This window comes from Pteropus vampyrus, unplaced genomic scaffold (genome assembly GCF_000151845.1).
Source record: "Pteropus vampyrus isolate Shadow unplaced genomic scaffold, Pvam_2.0 Scaffold68, whole genome shotgun sequence".
In the NCBI taxonomy this organism is placed as follows: domain Eukaryota; kingdom Metazoa; phylum Chordata; class Mammalia; order Chiroptera; family Pteropodidae; genus Pteropus; species Pteropus vampyrus.
The window spans coordinates 2,002,728-2,022,373 of NW_011888849.1; the positions used below are offsets into that span (position 1 = coordinate 2,002,728).

General features: G+C 34.3%; 1 protein-coding gene across 4 annotated transcripts in view; it reads right to left on the reverse strand.

Annotated features, from left to right (window-relative positions):
* The window catches only part of BTAF1 (B-TFIID TATA-box binding protein associated factor 1), an 88,601-nt gene that overhangs the window by 28,150 nt on the left and 40,805 nt on the right, over positions 1–19,646 (reverse strand). For all 4 annotated transcript variants that reach the window (XM_011361573.2, XM_023531444.1, XM_023531445.1 and 1 more), the window contains 6 exons: positions 9,475–9,579; positions 8,237–8,386; positions 7,817–7,959; positions 7,397–7,571; positions 5,740–5,943; positions 243–669 (listed from right to left, as the gene is read on the reverse strand). In XM_011361573.2, coding sequence (XP_011359875.1) covers positions 243–669; positions 5,740–5,943; positions 7,397–7,571; positions 7,817–7,959; positions 8,237–8,386; positions 9,475–9,579 — 1,204 coding nt within the window. The remainder of the gene's footprint in view (positions 1–242; positions 670–5,739; positions 5,944–7,396; positions 7,572–7,816; positions 7,960–8,236; positions 8,387–9,474; positions 9,580–19,646) is intronic.

The following is a 19,646-nucleotide window of genomic DNA, read 5'->3' on the forward strand; positions in this document are numbered from 1 at the left end:
GAAGGTAAAGGTTAACACCTGTCTCAGATTTCAGTCATCTTACATGAGATATGAGGTCTTTTGTGAATAGCTTATTTGAGTTTAGAGGTTTGTAATTTGATTAGCTAATATGTGCAAATTCTCTCAAAATGAGGAAAAAGCTCTAATGTAAATAGGATTTGTGCTTAAATTATACCTATAAATGAAAATAAAGTTAAATGGTTAATTCTTTCTCTACCCCAAATGAAGTTTTAGATATGTACCTTTAGAATTTTCCTGGCCACTTTGTGTTGGTACTGGACATGTGACACAAGGAGTTAGATATGGGTCCACACAAAGTGAGCTACAAAGGTTTTTAATAATTTTTGAATTGGGACAGGGCGTCCTTGTTGTACACTGCTGAAGCAGTTTGGCTATGCACTGAGCTGCATAGTTTTGCACTAGTGTATTCTCTTCCTTTTTAATTGTCTCCATTAATGGTTTTATGATAGGATTTAATTTCTCTGGAAGCTGCTGCAAGCTCACAACTGCACATGCAGCAAAAGTATGCACTCTCAACTGCAACACTTGCCACTCCTGGTTGGTCTCTGTAACAGTCATTTGGACCTGCTGTCGTTTACTATCTAACAGTTGTGACACTTGAGGATTTAAATCAAAGGATGACGTGACTTCATTAAAAACAGTAGTGACCTATTAAAAAAGAGAAATTAAAATCATTAATGACATCAACCCCAATATAGCCCATAAACTCCTAAAGGGAGACAGCAAGATTTGTTTCAATTTTAAGTTTCATAATATCTAGTATTATTTTAGTACTCAATAAACTAAATAAATGTCTAATTTATTTAGACAAACTCGTTATGTCTAATAAGTTTGAGAGAAAAGCACACTCATCACTCACATAATACTTTGGTGAAATAAGAAAGCTATAAGCAATATAAATTAACTGTTAAGGAATAGCAAAACTAACAAACATCCTTTTCGTCTCAACTCAAATTTTAGGGTAGCTGTTGCTAAGTGGCTAAGTGTTACTAACTGGATTTTCATTCTTTCTTTGACCTCTACTGGTGAAAATGCCCAAATAATGGTGGGGGGAAGGGGGATAGGCTAGGAATGTTACAATAGTCATTAATTCTTTAATTACCAAGAGCTGCCTAAAGTTATAAGACTGTGGCATCAGACTACTTTACAAGGCCCATTAAAAGACTATTCATCTTTTTAAACAATGTTATTCATATATAATTCACTTACAATATACCCATTTAAAGTATACAATTCAATGGTTTTGATTATATTCAGAGTTGTACAACCACTGCCACAATTTTAGAACATTTTCATCATACCCAAATAAAAGCCATACCTCTTAGTAATCATTCCTGATTTCCTCCCAGCCCTACGCAATCACTTATCCACTTTCTATCTTTATAGATTTCATATAAATGAACTAATACAATATGTAATCTACAGTGATTGGTTTCTTTTAGCAAAATGCCTTCAAGATTCATCAATGTTGTAGCATGTAAGAGTACTTCATTCCCTTTTTTTGCTGAATAATATCCCACTATATGGATATTTCACATTGTATTTATTCATTCATTAGTTGATGGATGTTTAGGTTGTTCCCATCTTTTAGCTATTATGAATAATGTTGCATGAACATTTGAACACATTTTTGTGTGGGCATATTTTTCAATTACCATCTAAAGACTGGGTGATGGCTCACGTAACAGTCTTCTTGTTTGATAAGTAACTAAAATCTTAAAGAGGTTCCATAAATAGATCAAGTCTGATCAATATTGGTCAGAAAAGCATGTAACACTGAAGAACCTAACTTTTTTTTAAATGAAGAACCTAATTTTTCAGACTTAGAAATGATCAATTCCATTATGGACAAGAGTGATAATGCTGGCCTCTTATTATGAAAATCAAAATAGGCACACAAATAAGACTATAAAATACCAAAGACTTTAAAGTGAGCTATATCTGCTTGATTTTGTCAATTTCTTCACTGCAAAGGAACATGATCACATACCACTTCTAGCTCATACTTTCCACTGTTTTATGTATACAAGTTCTGCATAAAACTTATTTGAAACAGGGTTTCACTACTAGAAGTTTGAAAACATTGTCTTAAATATACTATGCTTCTGTCAATTTTCAATGATTCTAGGCAGCTAAGGAAAAGTTTTCTGATTATCTCCAATTCAGTCATTCATTCAACAAATATTTATTGAATAATATTAAAAGATGTCTTCATAAACTCAAAAAATTCATAAACTCAAAAAATGCAGAGACTAATGTGGGAGACAGATATATAAGTAAACAATTACGGCAATGCAACGTAAAACTGAGGTAAATGCAAGTTGCTGTGGGAACACTTGAGTTGCTTAACTCTTCTAACATGACAAGATTAGTGGAAGCCTCACAGGAGGTTAACATCTGTGCTGGGTTTTTAAAGAATGGGTAAGTCAGGAGTTGTAGGGGCATCTGGGCAAATAGAGTGAGGGAGGGAGTGAAAAGTGGAACATTGTCCAAGGAACTGAAAACAGCTTATTCAGGCATGACCTGAGCACATGGTGCAAATGGAGGAATGTCAAGAGATAAGTTGGCATGAGTACAGGGGGTTGAGGGTAGGGAATTCCTGGCAAAGCAAACAGGAACTCAGGCGAAGTGACAAAGACTGATAAACAGAAAGTGAGTGTGGTGTATTTCTGCAAGAGGAACGCTAACTAGATTTAAGTGGAGAAAGTCTAAGAAATGAGGAGAAAAGGGATGAGGATTTAAAGAAGGTGCTGAAAGTAAGGGGAAAAAAACTAAAATCAAGGAAAAAGAAAATAATGTTTCTAAGCAAGGGAGGGATGCATTTAGAGTGGCAGTAAAGGACTTTATTAGTCTGGCACAGAGATTGCCTGGTGGCTTACAGATGAGTCAGAATCTAGTCATAAAAGACTAATAAGGGCTTTGGCTGAGTTCTGGCTATGGAAACAAACAAAAAAGTGAACATGTGGGACTTTCTGAAAAGAAATGTTAAGAAAATTCCAGTTTAATTTAAAATGACAGTGAGATATCCAAGTAAAAATACCTAATAGAAGAAATAAAAGATCAAGAGAATATAGCATAGCACATGGATAAGAGGATAAGAACTAAATTGTGAGAATGGTGAGAGACGAGAAACCTTAGGGAAATGTCTATATTTGGTAGGTAAAGAAAAATAGGGATTCAATGAAAGACTCAAAGGGCAGTAGCTCTTAGCCAAGGCCAAAACCAACCTTTTAAAAACTACCCTTCCCATCAATACTCTCTTCCAGAGATTCTAATATCCCAGGTCAAAACCACTGGACTAATGAAGTTGATGAAACAGAACAATAATTCCATTGGAGAGTAAGAGGTCTGAATAACAAAACTTTAAGGAGCTGTTTGATAACTTCAAAAAAAAAAGTTGTTAGAAATAGTAGGAAAGGAACCTAGACCATAAAGAAAATTTAATATTTACTCCAGAGAGTCAAAAAGGGATGTGGGTGGGAGAAGTAAAAATTATAGAACAACAATGATCGGAAAAACAACTTTATAAAAGAACACAGAAAAAAATAGCAATTTTAGATTTCCATCATTGGTAAAAACAAAAAAATTTCAACTACGTAATTTTGTAATTAGAAAGGGGGCTATGAAATGAAGATTGCTATTTCACAGAGTCCAACACAAGTGGCTCAGTTTCTGATCCTCTAACTCAAAAAAAAACCAAAAACCTCATTTACACTATCTAACCTCTCAAGGACTAACTAAGCACAAAGCTACTATAACAAAGATACTGGTGTCGGCATAAAAAAGCAAATAGACTGAACAAATAGAACCCAAATAGAGACCCACACTTATACTTCAATGAATTTTGACAAAGGTGTCAAAGCAATCCAATGGAAAAAGGGACTCTTCTCAGTAAACGATGCTGGAAAATTTTGATATTTTTAAGAAAAACAAAATTTAATCTCTACTTTATACTATAAACAAACATTAATTCAATACAGATGACAAATCTAAATATAAAAGCTAAAACTACAAAGCTTTAGAAGAAAATGTATGTTACTACTTCACCACCTGGAGACATGGAAAGGTACCTTAAACAGGTCATAGAATACAATAACCATAAGAGAAAACAATTGATAAGTTAGACTTCATCAAAATTTAAAATATCTGCCCATCTAAAGACACCATTAAGAAAATGAAAAGGCAATAAAGAATAAAAGAAAAGGCAAGCCACACAACTGGGAGAAAATATTCAGAAAGCATCTACCTGACAAAGGATTAGTATCCAGGACACATAAAACTGCGACTCAATAGTAAAAAGACAACCTAATTAAAAATAGACAGAAGATCTGAACAGATACTTCAGAAAGGAAGATTTACAAATGGCCAATATGACATAAAAATAAATGTTGAACATATCAGTCATCAAGGAAACGCAAATTTAAACCACAATGACGCTATTACAAAGCCACTAGAATGGCAAAAATTAAAAGGTGTGACCACACCAAATGTTGGTGATGATGTGGAGCAACCAGAAATCGCACATATTGTTGGTTAGAACGTAAAATGATGCAGCTACTTGGGGAAAATGTCTGTAATTTTTTATAAAACTAAATAAACACCCACCCTATGACCGAGCAATTTCGCTCCTAGGTATTTACCCAGAGATATGAAAATATATTATCTACAAAGACTTGTACACAAATGTTTATAGTAGCTCTGTTCATAGCAGCCAAAAACCTGGAACAGCCCATGTGTTCATCCACAGACGGGCTTAATTTTAAACTAATTGTGGTATATTTATACAATGAAATAAAACTCAGCAATAAAAAAGAATGAGTTATTGATACGTATAACATGAATTTTAAAAACATCATGCTGAAAAAAATCCTTACACCAAACAACACAGAGTGTATGATTCCATTTATACGAAATTCTAGAACAGGCAAAAGTTATCCACGTGGAGAAAAAATCTGAACAATGGTTACTTGAGGGCAGAGAGAGGCAGGGACTGACTGGGAAGTAGTGATGGTACTGTCTGTATCCTGACAGAGACATAGGTATATGCACAGTTAAAATTCATCAAATATTCCATTGAAGATTTGTGCACTTCATAGTACATAATAGTATCTATTTAACTTGAAAAAGCAAAATATATATATATATATTGAATTTTAGTTAATGATATACATGCTAAAGTGTACTGATATCTGCAACTTAGAAATGCATCAAAAAAATAAGATGAACTCATGGCTGGATATAAGTGTAGACAGTTGCATCTATATGTACTAAAGCAAATCTAGTAAAATAGTAACTGTGGAATCTAGTTGGTGGGTATATGAATGTTCATTGTGTAAGTTTCTTACCTTTTATGTTTGAATATTTTCATTATAAGTTGGGGAGGGGGAAGGAGAAATACTCAGGAACCTAAAGAAGCAGTTCTATACTCTGTCAGTTTTAAGCAAGATTGAGAAATGACAAAAAATGTGTAACAGCCTTTCTAATAAAGGTGCACTGGTTTGTCAGAAACTGAGATTAAAGAAAAAATCCTTTGCCATCCTCTTATTTCAAAAAAAGTCAATACAATGAAATAACTTTTCTAAAGGGTAGAGATGATGGGCTATCAAACCACAGAAAGGTTCAACAAATTAGTGTTTTTGTGGTAAGCATAACATGACAAATTTCTAATCTTTATTTCATGCTCAATCTAAAATTTAAGAAAGTTACTTCTTTACTCACCAAGTCATTAGCTTGATCTATTGTAAAGACACTGTTGTTTACTCTATTACCAACTTCAATCTGTGCATCAGCTAATGATGAAATAAGCTGTTTACACTCATTTTGCATTCGTGTGAACGGAACGGCAATTTCATCATAATATAAATGTTCTGAAAGGATATCAAGTAAACGTGGCTGCACAGCTAGGGTAACAGCTTTACATTCCTAAAATATAACAGACAACAAATACTCAGGGAAAATATATAAACATAATTCTAGAGATGCACAAATCTTCACTTGCAAACTACCAAGTTCTAAATTCCTACTGATTTCGAATCTATGTTGTTATCTCCCAGAACAACAAAGTTGCACAGAGAAGTTATCACACCCAAACTAAAATTTAATATGAATGACTACAGAACATGCACATGGAACTATTACAATTCCATTAAAATTTCCACCTAATTACTCTTACTTTACTCTGAATTTATTCTAAGTTTACATATATATACATAGCACAGATTTAAAAATATATAACTGTAAAAAGAAATGAGTCGGATAAGAACACGTAGCATGCACTAAACATGTTATTTAAAAACTCATTATTAGATTTCTTAACAGTAGAACCTATAGCTTCACATGCCATACTGTAGAAATGGATATATAAATTATAAAAAGCTACTTACCTGCCCCCAAATTTAACTAACCCTTCCCACTCTCTCTGGTTGTTGCCTGCCCCAACCAGAGGGGGAATGGCCTCAGTGGTGAGCCATGAGGGGTTCTGTGGGATCTGGGTGATCAGCCTGGGCTTCACAGAGTAAGTCCAGAGAAGCTCTGTGAGGGTCCAGAAACCGAACTGTCAACACTTGCTGCTGAGTCTGAGAGGCACAAAAACACAGCATCACTGCCTCTCCAGCACACCGAGTCCTGCTGAAAAAACAGATGAGCCTTGCTTCTTTCGAGAAGCAAAGCTGGGGTCTCAGTTGCAAGAGCATGGCTCAATTACTTTTAGACACACCTCTGACAAACTGCTAAGAGGCAGTAACAAGCAACTCTCACAGCAAGTGCAGACAGTTAAATTTCCAGAATTCCAGTCAATGGAATAAAGAAAGCCAGCAGGAAGTTTCTTTAATTTACAGAAGCAAGTCTCACACAAAATCATACATCTTACTAGAAGTTAAAGGTTAAAGTGGCTGCAAGGGCATGGAAACAAAGATTTTGATTTAAATGTGGAGATTCTTCTTCCTGTGACCAAAAATTCTGCCCTTGCTAGACTACTAATATAATCTAGTACTCAAAGCCTCTTATCTTTCGTAGTTTTCAGTGATATCTCAAACAGATCTGGAGGAATGAATGATCAACACTTTCTGGACTGCTTCTATACTTACACAGGTTTTTTTTTTTTAGGACAGACATTTCTTAACAGGTAGTAGGATCAAGAGCAAATATTAAGTATAGGCATAACTAGCAGTCTCAGGTATGAGACTGGGGGTTCTAAGAAGGCAAATGGGAGAGAAACAGTATTTCAACAAAATAATTTGGATGCTTTTCTATAACTGCTGGATTTTTATACAGAGAAAAAAAATTTTTATTATAAAATATAATAAAAATAATCCTAACAACTAATAAAAATTGGTTTATTTAATGTGACTTCATTACTTTTGGGGCCAAATCTTACCTTTTGTAAAGCTGCCCATTCACAGATTACCAAAGCAACACTAATTCTCTGTAAGGCAGATTTGGAGTTCAAATGAAAGAGTAGTAACTGGCCAAGGGATTCAGCTGGTTTAATTTCTTGGGTAACTACATTTACACCTGGATCACAAATACAGCAACAAAGTGCTCCTAATAACCTAAGAGGGAGAGAAAAGAAGTTACTACAGAAATTATTTGAAGTAGTTTCTCCTTATTGAAGCTGTTACTTTTCTCAAGGATGACATAACTCCAATCTTATCTTCATAAAAATATACAAATCCTATTTAAGACTTCAAAAAATTAAGTTTTCTTACACTTTAACTTCTTATTTTGTAACTAGTGTGATGGAGGAAGGATTGAGGAATCTTTGGATTAAATGACTTTTGAATTTATGTATACTCACTTGGCTGCCATCATTCTGGCTCGCATAACCACAAAATCCCTGGTGGCAGGGTCTTCCATGATGGTGTCTGCACCTGCAATGTACTCCTGAAGTACTTCTTTACTCTGGCTTTGGCCTTGGCGTACCTTACCACCTGTTTTTTCCTAGAGGAAATGAGAAAAACAAACGAACCAATAATTAAAGATTAATCATTTAATAGCAACATCAAAAATACTTTCATGTTATAATCTCAGTAAAAAAAATTCTTTTCACTAAATTTTAATAGATAAAAATTACTATACATTTTGTAAAGATTCTAATTTTTCCTTATGTTAAATCAATGAAATCACATTTATAATAAGCAATACAGATTTCTTACATGGTTACTATATTAACATTATGAGCTGAACATACAAATATAGTATGTCCCCCTACACTTACCTTTGCTCTAGCTTTTACTTCCAGCAACATATTTAAATCAATAGGTATATGTGAAGGCTGCATCATTAAGCAAAGCCAAGCACCCATCCACGGACAAGCAGCTGCTACCACGTACTGAACTGAAGCCTTGTTCAATAACTCCATCCAAACCTACAGAGTGAAAGAAGAACATGAAAGTGAAATTTTTCTAGTGAGGGCTACTAAAACCTAATACATTTATGGATACTAATTTAAAAAATAATTCAGAAATACCATAGAGAATAATTTTAAAATTCAACATAGAGGTCTATTTTTAAAATACTGGGTTACTTTGATAGGTTTGTATACTAAAAAAAGCAATTAAGTTTTTAAAAAAGGAACGCAAAAAATTTTTCTTCAGTATTTTATGAAAGTCATTTAAAAGATATCCATAAAAATAGTCAAAATCTCAAGAGTAAGTCACTGAAATTCTCTACATATATCATAAAACTCAATACTAATACAATTCTATATTCAACTCACACTTCAAGATATAACAGCTCCTGATAAATATCCTCTAACTTTAGAAGTGATAATACCCTAGTATAAATTAAGAACAGTATAAGTCTTAATTCATGATCTTACTCAACAAGGTACCTTGCTTGATGCCTAACATTAAATGGGATAGGACCAGCATACAGAAATAACACTTCTGCTAGTAACGAGCCACTTCAGAGGCCAATAATTCAAAACTAACTTAACAAGTTTTAAAGGGACAACAATGCCATTTCTCCCCGTAAATATTATTAACTATATCACATGGTTCTTCTTTAAAGATTCCAACACACATAATCAATCTTGCTAAGTAAAGGGGAGGGGGGCAGGAGAAATAAGTTTCAATTTTGACAATAAGACTCTATATTACTAATAAATCCCAAAAAGATGCTTTGTAGGATCAATAAGCATTCTGATAAGTAGTAAAATAAAATAAGTGGAGAAAAACAATCTTTTCTTCATTTTATTTGCTGCATTGAGGCTATCAGAAAGTGCTTGAAACATGTGCACAGAAGGTCACATAATAAGAGAAAGCAGCATGGCCAATCGGGACTTAGCTATTATATTTTCTTGTCTCACCTTGCAGATCTCCCGACTTTTCAAATCTCTAGGGTGATTTCCAATTTCTTAAAATCCCTGACCGATAACAGTATACGGCAATTACAAAAATTTTAAAAAACTGCCAAGTTACTGGGAAAAGGAGTACAGATATATTCACTGTGTACCTTGTGAATGAGGTCCAGAATTTCCTGGCTGCTTTCTAAAACACAAAACTGAAAAATGTGTCGCAGCATATCAGGCAGGATGGGTATAAGCCAAGATGAAGAGTTCTGAAAACAAAAACAGAATCAAAACTTTAGCACATAATTCTCGGCTGATAGCTTATCTGAAAAATTGTAAGCCAAATAATAGAAGTATTACCATGAAAAGACTACATAGCTCTATCAAAAAGGTTCAACTAGTGATAAATTCTGACAAGATTTTAAAGCAACAGAACCATATACATTTTTCTAATGGTTTGGGGAAACTAAATGGCATATAATCACTGGAGAAAGTCTGATTATGATTAACAATTCTAAATTTTGCTTTAAATAAGTTGATATCATCCCTCATGTGGAAGCAGGCTCTAATCAACAACATCTCCTTGGTTATATTATATATCATTGCGTTGTCAGAGAAATTCGAAGGATGATCAGATTACTGCTGCTGAGCTGGATGATCAGTTTAAATTCTATTGTGCTCACCAAAACTGCAAGTAGGAATTATAAGATGATATCCAACCTATAAAATTCTACTTTGAGTTCACTACAAAATTAAGGTAAATGTTCTTAATCGATTTTGGGTCAGAGAAACTTTGAAAATCTAATGAAAACTATGGACACTCTTAGAGTATATTAGAAAAATATACTTACATACATATATAACATTTTGCTTTCAATTTCAGAGGGTTGAAAGATTCCCTTAAGCCCAGGTTTAGCACCTCAATCTAAAAAATTTCTCAACAATTCAAAAGCCCGCCCAAATGAAGCAATCAAATAGTGCTTAATCAAGTATCTATTGTGTACCTAAAATTCTAAGATCTCACATGTTGTCTGTTGTTCAAATAATTATAGGCTCACTGAATAAGACTGACCAATAGAAGAAATCTAGTAACTAATTCACAGTTACTAGTATCATCACACTTCACCATAATTTTTTTTAAGCAAAAAAATGTTATCTGGAAGAGACTGAAGAGAAATTTGAAAGATTTAACTGATATCCCATGAAGCCAGAAGTTCTAGGTATAATGACAACTTAGAAAGCTACCTATAATTTTCTAGCCAATGGAAAACTAATGAATGACAAAGATAGGATCAGGATTATATGTTCTCAAAATGGTTTGACAGAAGTTTAAAACAGACAACAAAACCATCAACTGGGGGAGGCTATTCACTGATTTGCTATGCCTTAACTACTTTTCATTGAAAGGAAAAAAGAAACTGGGAAGAAAAGTTCTTTTTTTTCTCATCAGACAGAATCAGAGACAATCTTAACAGAATCAGAAAAGCTATAATAGCAAGAAGCAAATAATTTAATATTACTCTTCCATAATCTCTTCTCACTCATGATTTCTCCTCTTCATATTTACCAACTCTCTTAACCCACCTCCAACCCCATTATTGGAAATCCAAACATTTGCTTGTAGATCCCAAAGGCCACATCTATAGAAGATTGCTTGCCAGGACACAAGCTTAGTTACTCTAGTTTTCCGATCAAGATGGTGGAATAAGTAAACACTCTGCTTGTCTTCTCTCACAACCACAACAAAATTAAAACCAAATTATAGAGTAGTCATCATCAAGAGTCCCCTTAAGTCTAGCTGAACATAAGTCCTACAACTGGGGACATACAAAAGAGGACACCTTGAGACTGGTGTGCCTCGGTGTGCCCTGTATCTCTTGATGAACATCCTCAAGCCCGGCATTAGTGGCAGCCAGCCAGGTTTGTGGCTTGGCTCCTCAAGGCACCTCTAAGCCCAGCATCGATGGTGGCCATCTTCGGATTGCTTGGTGACTCTTGCCAGGTGGCTCCAGGCAGTGCACAGGCTACGGCTGAAATCGGCCTGCAGTGGGAACCCTCCCAGGACGTCCGGGGGCTGGCACCACATAGTGGCCAGCTTCAACCAGAGCTAGAGCACCTCTGGGCTGCCTTGGAGGATGACACACTCAAAGAGCTGACTGGGCAGGCACCAGCGTCCTGCTAAAACGAATCCTGCTATATACAGTCAGCCCCTCACTGGCCAGTCCTCACAACCAATCAGCCCGAGGGTCAGTTCTTCCCAATGATGTGCAAACAGCAATCAAGGCTCAACAGGAAGGCACACACAACCCATTCAAGAGACACACCTGGACCACCCAACCTTGGTAACCTGGAAGACTGTGCCACTGGGCCCCAGAGAACACCTACTACATAAAACCACTCTACTAAGACCAGGTGACTTAGGAGCCCTACCTAATACATGGAAACAAACACAGGAAGGCAGCCAAAATGAGGAGACAAAGAAACATATCCCAAATGAACAGAACAATGCTACAGAAAAAGAACTAAACAAAATGGAGACAAGTAATCTACCAGGTGCAGAGTACAAAACACTGGTTATAAGGATGCTCAATGAATTTAGAGGAAGAGTACATGAACTCGGTGAGAATTTTAACAAAAACATAAGAAACATAAAAATGGAGATAGAAATCATAAAAAAGAACCAGTCAGAAATGAAGAATACAATAACTGAAATGAAAATACATTAGAGTGTCTCCACAGTAGATGACACACACACACACACACACACACACACACACACACACACACACACACACTAGAATGTTACTGAGCCATAAAAAAGAATGAAATCTTGTCATAATATAATGGAATCTGTAACAATATAAATAGACCTAGAGGGTACTGTGCTGAGTGCAGTAAGACAAAGACAAAGACAAATGTCATATGATTTCACTTATATGTGGTATCTAAAGAACGAAATAAAGGAACAAAACATAAACAGACTCATAGATACAGAGAACATTTTGATGGTTGCCAGATGGAAGTGGGGTTAGAAGGATGGGTGAAAAAGGTGAAGAGATTAAGAAGTACAAATTGGATCCAAAGAATGAATGTACAACATCAAGAGTGAAACCTAATGTAAACTATAGACTTTGGTTGATAATAATGTGTCAATACTGGCTCACTGATTGTAATAAATATACCACTCTGGTGTGGGATGCTGATGGTAGGAGAAACTGTGTGGTGGGGGAGGAGGTATTTGTGCACTCCGTACTTTCTATTTAATTTTGCTGTGAACCTAAAACTGCTCTAAGAAGTCAACTCAATAAAGAATAAAAATTTCAAAATAAAGAGAAAAAACAAAAGTCCAAACAACAAAACCCACCCCAGAATAGCATGCGATTAATGCAAATTCTCTAGTAGCATAGCATAAAGTCTGCTTATTAATAAATGCAAGATAAGGTTGGGAAAACATCTGTAGGCCAAATTCGGTCCACCTGAACAATTGTGCAAGTATCTGTTTTTAGATATGGCTGGAAAAAGTAATACAGTTTTAGCTCACTATTAGTACATATCTTAAAAGATCACAAGGTATAGTTTGGCCTATCCGGGGTCAATTTGTCTCTTGCAAAACTAAAAGTTGGCCCATCGATTTTCATTAATTTTGCACCTGTCTTCCAGTAGGCATTGATTTAGAGAGGTAAACTAATGCTGCTGCTTTGTATTCATAGGTTTGTTTAACTGGATTGGTGAGGGAAGAGGGCAAGTGGGGAGTGCAGTATTTTCAGTACTTTATAGATTATCCACTTGAGATTCCCCTCCCTACAAATTTTTTAAATAGTCAACAAACTTCTAGTATGCTACTAACTTGGACTCTACTAATCAAAAATTTCTCCACTAATCTTAGACAAAATTTGGAAAACTTTGATAAATGTTAAGTATTAGTCTACATAGTGTAAACTAAAATACAGAAAAATTCCTACTACAGACTGTTTAATTCTCCAGGTTTAAATTAACTATAATCTAGACCACCATAACTCAAGTTATAAGTGAATTCATGTTTTAAGGGGGCTTAAATTTTTTCTTTGTATTAAATAATTAACATAATAGTAGCACTTTATGTTAGTGTTAAATGTTGCCCCCATTTGTGAAAATTACAAAACAAACCCAATTTTATATTTAGACAATTTATAATACCTGTTCCATTCATTTGTCCAAGCAATACTTAATTGAAAGTCAGCTAAATATTTACATTTTGTCTCCCCTTTTGATATCTTTATAAAATCTGGCCAAACCTCAGTATGCTAATGTTCTCTAAAGCCAAACTCTTAGTCAAATCTATTCTTTTGGTCTTTCTTTCCTTCTCTCACATATGCCTATGTTAAATTTTCATATACATCCTGGATTAAGTATGCCTCAGATTCCAACTCAATCTCATGTATATCTTCCTGCTAAATATAAGAGTCATACCAAAGCCTGCTTTTCAAATTAAAGTCAATATTGTATTAGTAACTGAAATTTTGGAATGATTCAAAGTGACTGTAAAGCAAATGGAATGGGAAAATCAACATTGTTAGCAGAACATGTCTAAAAAAATAGATTAATTTCCAGAAGCAGACCTTTCTAGATCATGGAGTCATGTTCTGGCTACAACAGTTAGTGGTTATCAACACTAATTAATCTAGATATTCTCGTAGTTTACTGATAGACATATACATTCATAGATATACAATTGCATGTATAACCACAGTCATAGGTTAAAGAGAGAATATAGAAAGGAAAAACAAGTGGTAAATTCATTCATTTTGATTGCCAAGCTGCTAGTTCAGGAAAGTTAAGCCTGATTTTAAGTCATTAGCAAATGAAACTGGTGTGGTTTGCTTAAGAGCTCTTATTTCATGCTCCCCAAGAAGCCAGGCTTGCAAATACTTTCACATGTTAACACTACAAATAAAGGCACAGGGATGTGTCACAGAAAAGTCCAATGGAAATAAGATTCATAAATAACTGCATTAACTATGATTCTATTTATTGAGAGGAAGAGGTTGAGAAGTTAGAAACTAAAACCAGAATAGAGATCCTAGTAATTGAGAGGTGAGATTTATTTTTTCACTTTATACTTAACATGACTTCAGATTTACAATGGGAAAACAATTCAACAGACACTTAATTCATTTTGTCGCCTTATAAAATTAACAACTGAAAGTCATCCAGAATTAGATCTGAATCTGAGCTGAGCTGCTTACTGTGAGCTGTGTAGCTACGTAAGCTTGGGAAAGTTTCTTAATTTTTGATCATCAGTTCCCTTATCTGCAAAACAGGAATGGGAGTAGCCATCCCATGTAATGTAATATGCTTACCAGGTACCAGTTCACAATGCCTAACAGTTCATAGCATAAAGTAATCCTTCAGTAATAGCTTAGATTATTATTACTACAATTAAATATAACTCTTACACCCCAGAATATAAATAAGATTTCCAAATTGTTAGAAAAGAATCCCCAGAAGTGTTAATTATTGTTTTTACAATTTGTACTATCATTTATATTTGTATAGAATTAACAGTTTTAAAGCACTTTCATATACATTATCTTATTTGACCCATATAACTCTGAGAAAGGCTGAGTAGAGATTATCACCAGAAGTGTTAAATAAACTTGACCATGGTCACAAAGTTAACAAATAGTTATAACCTCAAGTTATAAGTGAATTCATGTTTTAAGGGGGCTTAAATTTTTTCCAAGGTTAAAACTCAGACTCTCTGGGTTTAGTTAAGGGATCTTTTCATTAAACCACTGAAGAGGAAAAATAGTGATAGAAAGCAGCTGAGAAAAAAATAAGACAAGTTAAAGTGAGGGGAGGGTAGATTTTATCATCATCACAGTTTTATCATCTCTTGTCCAAATTCCCTGGAACCGAATGTGTTTTGAAATTCAGATAAGAGATCATGGACTTCATTACAAGACAGTTTGCACATAGTTATGAATCAATCAATAATCATCATCAGGCAATGATGTGAAAAGGAATGCAATAACAGATAAAACCATCAGCCATGGTTTACTCTGATAGCAAATAATGTTGTTAGGATCACAAGATTAACAATTACCATCAAGCAGCCCAGGTTACATATATAAATAGACTCCGGGTTATATATTAGAAAATAGTAGGAAAAAAGGTTGATAAGAGCCAAATAACAGAAGACCAAGAAAGACAGGAATTTAAATCTAATATAGTAAGCAATGACAAATTACTAGCCAGTTTGCAAGTAACTGAGGCTATGATCCCCCATATTATTCAGAGACTTAACTCAAATTCTCTTCCCTTTTAGAAATACTATGACTGTGTTAAAACTAAAGATACAAAGCCTGGTTTTAAACCCTAAGGAGCAAACTACCAGGGGAAGGAAGTAATATTTTAAATAAATATACAGAAAGAAGAATGTGGGCAAATTAGAAAACAGGGAATTATGACTTATTCTTAATATTCTGATTATAAAAATTTGAAGCAATAAAACATAATTATAGCAAATACCAATTACAAATTGTGAATTAGTAAATGCTGTTTTATAATACTCTGCTTTTTTTCCTATTTAAAAAATTTCCCCAAATTAACAACAAAAAAAAGGACCTAGGCAGTGGTAGTAAAAAAAAGTCTTCTAAAAGGATTTGGCTTTATACAATTAGTTGAAAAAACAGAAAAGAAAAATCAAACAAAAATAATAAAGGATATATGTGGGGGCCAAAAGTGAAATGTATTGAGAGTAGGTGTAAGTGCTATAGTTACAGTCTTCAGTGGTGAGAATACTGGAAAGCAAGGCTCAGGGCAGTGACAAAGCGCAAAATAATCTATATGCATCAATATCAAGTTTCACTGACAGCGTGATTTTCAGTAAAGAGATACTCTGAAGACAGAGGCTTGATAGAAACAAGAAATGTCATTAGTGATACTATTATAGAGAGAGGTATGGGAAGATTAGGGGTTTTTTTTTAACCTTATCTCCTGAATCCTCCTAATCTTTCCGCACGTAGTCTAACCTTCAGTGCTGCTTCCTGACACCTCTCATACTGTAGTCTTCCGTTATTTAACTCTTTGCAGAGGTTATTAAACTTACCATGTAAGAGTCTTATCACAATCACACGGTAAAAACTTCCAAAGAACCATGTAGGATATTTTTTTTATTTCCCAAAACACCCTACATAAAATTTCATACAAATTTATTTAACAAATATTGAAGGCCTAGTGTAAGTGGTGGCCAACAGGCCCCAAATCACATACAAAAATAATAGAGTTCTGGTATAAAAAATAATAGAGTGGTCATCAATTCTTTATATATGCAATGGCCAAAACCTTCATTTAAAAGCGAGTAAAGTCAGATGCAAAAGACAAAATAGGAAGCCATGGGTAAGAAAACCAACATCACAGAATGTACAGATGTTTTCACAACCATATAATTTGTCAACAATCATTGAGGGACTGAAAAATATGGAAGGGGATTTGTGATCTTATCTAAACTGTAAAAAATTTAAAACACAAGTGGAGACATCACATTATAAGACTAACAAAAGTGAGAAATTGCAATTGACAGTTGAGAAAAAAAAACTAGCAAAAAGCAACTGAAAAAGGACAGTTCAATCACTGAGAGAAGTGATTCTTGTTATCTCAATTTCCCACATTAAGCACAGTATAAAAATTAATGACCAGTAAATAATACTGTTGACTGATTTATCAAAAATTATTAACTTATGTTTAACATACTTTTAAAAAGATGATCAAGAAAAGTAAATCATTTTAATAGTCAACTATTTTGGTGTCAGAAAAAGTTATGTTCTCATTACTTAGAAAATCCATTTATATAAAATACCTTATTCCTCAATAAGTAAATAATATTGACATTATTAAATAATAAAAACCCACAAAAGTTAAAAAGAGCTTGCACATGGTTTAATCACCTTATAATGAAGAGAAAGGCTTTTAATAACAATGTGGGACTCATAGCCAAAATACGCAAATCTTAAAATTAAAGAAGAAAATCCAATTTAAAAATGGGCCAAAGATCCGAACAGCCACTTCACCAAAGAAGAGATACAGATGGCAAATAGGCATAGGAAAGATGCTCAATGTATGTTAGGAAACTGCAAATTAAAACGATGAGGTACTACACACTTGTTAGAAAGGCTAAAATCCACAACCTTGACGATATCAAATGCTGATGAGACTACGAAGCAATAGGAATTCTTTATACATTGTTGGTGGAAATGCAAAATGGTACAGCCACTTTAGAAGACACTTTCTTATTTTTACCATATGATCTAGCAACTGTGCTCCTTGTTATTTACCCAAGTGCACTGAAGACTTATGCCCACAAAAAAACCTGCACATGAATGTTTACAACTTTATTCATAATTGCCAAAAACAGGAAGCAACCAAGATACCCTTCAATGGGTGAATAAATGAACTGTGGTACAGCCACAATGGAATATTATTATTCAGTGAAAAAAAGAAATGTGCTATCAAGCTACAAAAAGACATAGAGGAACTTTAATTTTGTGTTGCTAAGTGAAAGAAGCCAGTCTGAAAAGGTTACATAATATATGACTCCGACTACATGACATTCTGAAAAGGCAAAACTACGAAACAATAAAAAGACCAGTGGTTGCTAAAGGCTTGGAGGGAGGAAAGAGGCATGCATAGGTGGAGCACAGGCATTTTTTAGGGCAGTGAAACTGTTCTGAATGATATTGTCATGGTGGATACTTATCATTGTACATTTGTCAAAACTCACAGAATCTACAATACAAAGAGTGAACTCCAATGTAAATTATGGACTTTAGTTAATAATAAGGTACCAATATTGGTTCATCAAGTGTAACAGATGTACTAAACTAATGCAAGATGTTAACTATAGGAGAAACTCTGGGGGGACATATAGGAACTATGTACCTTTTGCTCAATTTTTCTGTAAACCTAAAACTGCTTTTAAGTAAGTCTATTAAAAAAAAAAAAGTGCCTCCTATGTGTTAAGCACTATTCCAAGTGCTAGGAATACACCTAGAGCAAAACATTAAAATATTTCTGCCCTTGTAGTATATTCTTATGTGTTTACATGGTCACCATACCATTTCTACTAGGCCCAGTGCTCTTCTGATCTTTGGATATGTAGCAAGGGTAACCTGGTGGTCAATTTATTTTATAAAATTTATATAAATTTCAAGAAATTTGATAACTTTAAGAAGCCTAGCCAAAGTGAATTTGATACAGTACTGTCTACAGCCATGCCACCCTGAACATGCCCGATCTTGTCTGATCTTGGAAGCTAAGGAGGGTCAGGCCTAGTCAGTACTTGGATGGGAGACAATCTAGGAACACCAGGTGCTGTAGGTGTAAAAAAAATAAAATTAATAATAATAATAATACAGTACTTATAAACATTTAGGCAAAATCCACAAAACTAAAACAAAAATGAAGGGAAAATTCAGAACCATCCATGCCAGTTTTGTCGTAACAGCCCAAGCCTGATCAACTGAAGATTATAAAATAGACCTGAAAGCTTTTCCTCAGAAGATTAGACAAAATCAAAACGGTAATGCGAAATAAAATTTACAGATATTGATTCAAAGAAGTGCAATACATCATGCTGCAGATTAAAGTAAGTCTATGTGGAATATTCCTAATTCACAAAGAAATACATGGTTAGTGAACACAAGAGACATTTATCCATACTATAATTTATTGTCTAAAAAGTGCTTTTTAAAGACCACTGGCTCAGCTGTAGTACCTATAAATAAGAACATGATAGAAGAATGGATTCCCTATGATATTTCCCTAAATTCTAGTATTTTTGTTTGACTTATAAGGTTATTTAAAAAAATAGGAATATGAAACCTTTTATAGACAGAGCAAGGACTCCTCAGCTCATCATCGATTCCATTCACAAACTGGTATTATCTGAATGATTTCTGTAGGCATTTAAATGTGTGACTCCTGAAGTATACTATCCTTGGAAATACCAGGCTCTTAAGATTGAGTAATCATTAAGAGAAGGCAAGTGCCCAGCAATTTCATCATCAGTCTTTAGAAGTACTGCAGAGCTTCAAATTTAGCCTTCTAACCTAGGATGGGTTCTGCCAACCATTCAATTACCAACCACAAAGAGCAAGTAAAGACAGGTCTTTGACAGGAAGAGACTATTCAATCTTTCATTCAACAAATATTTATTTACTGAGCACCTCATATGTGTTAAGCACTATTCCAAGTGCTAGGAATACAACTTAGAGCAAAATATTAAAATATTTCTGCTTCTGAGGTAATTATATTCTTATGTGTTTACATGGTCACCATACCATTTCTAGTAGGCCCA